The sequence below is a fragment of the Morus notabilis genome, unplaced genomic scaffold (assembly GCF_000414095.1).
Source record: "Morus notabilis unplaced genomic scaffold, ASM41409v2 Scaffold1206, whole genome shotgun sequence".
NCBI lineage: Eukaryota > Viridiplantae > Streptophyta > Magnoliopsida > Rosales > Moraceae > Morus > Morus notabilis.
The window spans coordinates 117719-122368 of record NW_010364076.1 but is presented as its reverse complement, the minus strand read 5'-3'; the positions used below and the strand labels follow the sequence as shown (position 1 = coordinate 122368).

The window sequence follows — 4650 nt, the reverse complement described above, 5'->3', positions numbered from 1 at the left end:
ATATATATATATATGTTACGTGAGGATTTGGTATTTTTCTGCAAATAGTTAGATAAATATTTTTTGAAGTATATTGGTATGAATTTTTATCTTTTATTTTTAAATAATATTTTTTTAGTCAAATAACAATATTAATTAAAAAAGATTTTAATCAAGATTAGAACTAAAAATCTAGACCCATTCTAAAAATAAGTTCAGCCTAAGAAGATATATAGTTAATTATTTAGTTAACAACAAATCTTAAAATTTGGGAGCTTAATTATTATCTTGATGTTTACTGCATTATGCATAGACAATACGTGGATTTCACACTTGTAAATTTATACTGTCATAATACTTCTATTATATTATATAAGGAGACGTTGATTTTATGGTTAATCAAAGAGGTTGGAGAGAAGCACAAAGAGTTGAGGGCGTGCAATTCTATCTTATAAATTTTTTGTCCGGCATTATGAATTTCTACCGTAACTCTCATATTAAAGTAAAATATTATTATAAATCTTGTGTATTTTTATTTATATGATTTTTTTCAATGCTTTTATTGCTCTTAACAGTATAGAAATAGGACGTCTAAATTGATAAAATTATTAGTATGAAGATTGAAGTCAAATTTCCTTTTAAAAAATATGATCATGGCTAACGAAACCCCTAGGAAAATAGAATATAAAATGAGGGGAAAAGAAAAAAGAAAAATCTGTGTTGTTTCAAATTAGCTAGCAAGAATTGGTTGACACGAGTTACCTTTCCGCTCTCATATGTGTGATTTCACTAGATTTTAAAAAGGTATTGGGTGATGGGAGCGTGAGAACGCCACTGATTTTCTTATTTTGAAAAGAAAATACGGGAAATAATCCGGTTCAGCTGACCTCCGGCGGTGCAGGCTTCCGGTGATATGGGAGTGGTGGGGGCAAGGGTTTCTGGTGGGAGAGACACATTGACGGCCCATATGTTTAAAGCTTACTTAAGGCCATCATGGGAGGCTCTACCAAAGACATCATTACAAATTGAATGTCATCATTTGTTTACATATAAGTTTTATCTCCAAAAGCTATAGCCTATAGAAGCATCTCCAAAATGTCAACTCCTTATGCATGATGATGGGAATTAATTAAAAGAGTGAGTTTTCTGCTCTCTTTTGGGTTTTAATATTTTGGTTGGGGCATTTTTTTTTTATTTTTAATCTTCTCATGTTTAAATGAAACTAATTCTATAACAACTTATGACATAAGAAAAGATGAAAGTTTTTATTTTTATTTTTATTTTTATTTTTATTTTTTTATGTTGTTGAGATATGTGATTATAAATTCTGGTTATTTTTGCAAGTTTTTCCGTGCAAATTTGGCATGAGAATGCACCAAAATATAGCATGTATTTCTCTCGTCAAACGTTTGAAGAAGGTTTACACTAAAAGAAATGATAAATACACCGGCTATTATACAAGATAAACCTATATATTCTGCAGTCTGCAGATTCCACTTTTGGTTTCCTAAGACTTTTTTTGTGGGAAACTAGAACTAATCACATTTATCATCATCTTTAAGTTGTAATTTAATGAAAAACATTTCAGAAACAAGAAATGGGATAAAGTAATAACCACCTTGTACTTTTGCTTTACAAGGCCATGAATCACTTCTTGTTACTAAAGATAGGTGTTGGAGATAAGATAACGTTTAAAAGCAGTTGAACCGCAAATAATGTTTAGGGTTGAAAAGATCCATTTCATTTCTGCATCTGATGTCATTGCAATTGCATGGTAAAGTTCTCTAATAATAATAAAAATAATAATAAAAAACAATTCCAATCCACACCAATAATTCCTGCATAGGGCATGTGCCGGTTTGAAAATTGAAACCTACAGGCAAAGAAAATAAGAGAGATCGATACTATAATGGGGTGCCTTTTATCATAACGATAATTGATCTTAATCATGCAATTTTAATCAAAAAGTACTTATGAAGTGGATCAAACAGTGTTGTATTTAATCTCATATAATATGCACCGTCCAATTTAAATCTTACCACGCGATCAATAGTCCTATTTAGTTTATGGATGATGTATCCAATTGTAGATTCTCCCAGAAAAATAGTATGAGATTCCAAGTTGGTCCTTTTCAGTTATTGGCATTTGGCAGAAATTAAAGACAGTTTCAGCAAATGGGTTTGAATGGTTTTTGACTTTTGAAGCAATAAATGAGCAGAGGAGAAATTGGGGTCTGCATATCTGCAATGAAGTAAACTAAGTAGGAGGGCTTTCACATAAAACTTTTTTTTTTTTTTTTTTTTTTTTTTTTTTTTTTTTTTGTAAAACTAACTTTTCCATTTTTTTTTAAATTTGGTTTTTCTTGGCAAAAAATTTAGGGTTTGCATTGAATGTTGAAATTGAAAGAGCCATGTGGAGAGCTCAGGTATGTGCACATGGTGTCTCTGATTTCTAAGCAATGAGACTGTAAATCAAAGCCAGGGGGTTTTGGGTTTTTCAAGAGAATCAGTCAGTTGCAGAGGAAAGACATATATATATATATTTTCTTTAAAGTAAGTAATGCCCACTTGGGAACTGTTATTTCCGAAAAAAAAAAAAAAGGAACATATGTTTTTATTTTCTTTCTCTGCTTCCTCTTTGCAAACAGTTCATGTACATCTGTTTCTTCACATCTCAAAAGACAATACAGCTTGAGTTCAGACTTCAGGCAATTTCCTTCCTCTTCAATTCAAGCCTTTTTCACTTTGCTTTTACAAGGACTTCTTTGCACATTCTTTTTTATATCCCATGTAAGCTTTTCTTAATCTGACATATATAGATCCCATAGTTCTATCCTCTTTATATAACTTTTTTTTTTTTTCCTCTCTTGGTTTACATTTGGGCTGAAAAAGATTTCTAAACTTGTCCTTCTGCTACTTCTGTATATCTCTATTACCAGTAAATATCAATCCCTTTGCATTCATTTTGTCTCCAACTGATCTCATTTTCTTTCCATGCAATCAAATAAAAGGGAAGCAAAAAAACAAAGTTTGATTCTCTAGCTAGCATATAGCAACATAGAGATTTTTATTTTTTGTACACCTTGAATAACTTTGTAAGATGGTCAACCATTTGTGTAGGAACCTAGTACCATGGATCAATTGTGCTATATTAGTTATACTTGTTGTTCCATTTCTAGTGGGATTTTTGGGATTTGGGTACTTGTTCTTCTCCATCTTCATAACATCTACAATATTAATTCTCTCCACCATTTTCTTCAAATTTTCTAAGCCCAAACCTTGTGACCTGACTGAAAACTCATCAGAGAAAGATCATGTCCTAACCAGCCCTGACCAAAAAATCCCATTTCCCCAGTTGGAAGATCATGTTAAAGAAGTACCAGATGACCATGAAAACGAATCTCAAGAACACCAAGACATGAGCTCTCACGTGTCAGTTTCATCGCAGAACTCACTATCAGAATTAAGTGACCAGTGCCTAGATCACTCATCGATTACTGAGGATTCTGAAGCAGAATGGCCCTTCAGAGACAACATCAGTGCCGGTCGAAAAACCGCGGTTTTCTCCGACGACGACGACGGATCGATCTCCGACGAGGAAAGCCTCATTGAGATTGCCCTCCCAAGTGGGCACTATGTTGGTCATGATCATGATGGTTATCTCAACAAAGAGAAACTAGTCTTTAACGTGAACCAGAAAATGCCTGCAGATCTTAATAATTTGTTTCCCGAGTGCATCTTCAAGCAGAGAAGCTTAATGGAGTTGTTAGCTGAGATAAACGACATGAATGAAGAGGAAAACTTGATCGAGATTGACATATCCATGGGGTCCATCAAGTGTTCAAGGTTTGAGATTGAAGCTTGAGAACTATAATAAGTTGATACTTTAATTAGCTTTTTTTGCTTTTTTTTTTTTCACCAGAGTTTATAATTTTCTTAGTATATTCAAGTTTTTGATCCTTTCAATGGATTTCGGTTGGTATATGACTCTTATTTAGGATTGTTTTACAATGTACATTACTTTTGTGTTTTTGTCGTTTTATGATAATATGGGGGGTGCACTACGACTATATGGAGCTGCTTTGCTGATCATCTTTATTAACTTTGGATACCCAATAAAGCACTTTGTACCATGGCACTTTTATTTTCTGTTAATGCAAAAAATTTATTAAAGTAATTATTAAAAGTTTCTAAAGTTCATGGCTATTTGATGTTGGAATTCCACTTTGCCCATTTCTTTTTTTTTTTCCCCCTGCTGCTGACCTCTGTCTAGGTCTCTCTTTTCTAATTTTTTCCTTTATAGCAATTTACTAGATCTTTTTCCACAAGTTTCTAACCACATACAACTTGATACATCACCTATTACCTATATATAATCTTGATTTACTTTTTCAGATTTACCTAGATCAGGATGGTAATGATTTGAGTATATTAAAGAGCATTTACATATTGACTATATTAGCTGATCATGTAATCACCAGTAGTAATCATCGTTAGAATATTAGTTGGGTTCAATCAATATATCACAACTAATATCACTAAATAAAACTTTGATTTAATCAACAATGCCATATGATATGATATAACACTTACTTTTGTTGGACACCAATATGCGATCCGACTAAATTGATGATCATGTCACATTGATGCACACATATTTTTTTCTGTTGCT

General features: G+C 32.4%; 1 protein-coding gene across 1 annotated transcript; it reads left to right on the top strand.

Moving 5' to 3' along the window:
* Nucleotides 1-3027: 3027 nt before the first annotated feature.
* On the top strand, nt 3028-4103 carry LOC21397406. Its single transcript, XM_024170570.1, has one exon. It carries the CDS (start codon nt 3079-3081, stop codon nt 3841-3843), a length of 765 nt encoding a protein of 254 aa, XP_024026338.1. The 5' UTR covers nt 3028-3078; the 3' UTR covers nt 3844-4103.
* The last annotated feature ends 547 nt before the right edge of the window (nt 4104-4650 follow it).

Coding starts and splice junctions, on each gene's coding strand:
- LOC21397406 (XM_024170570.1), top strand. CDS start 3,079: ATGGTCAACCATTTGTGTAGGAACCTAGTACCATGGATCAATTGTGCT.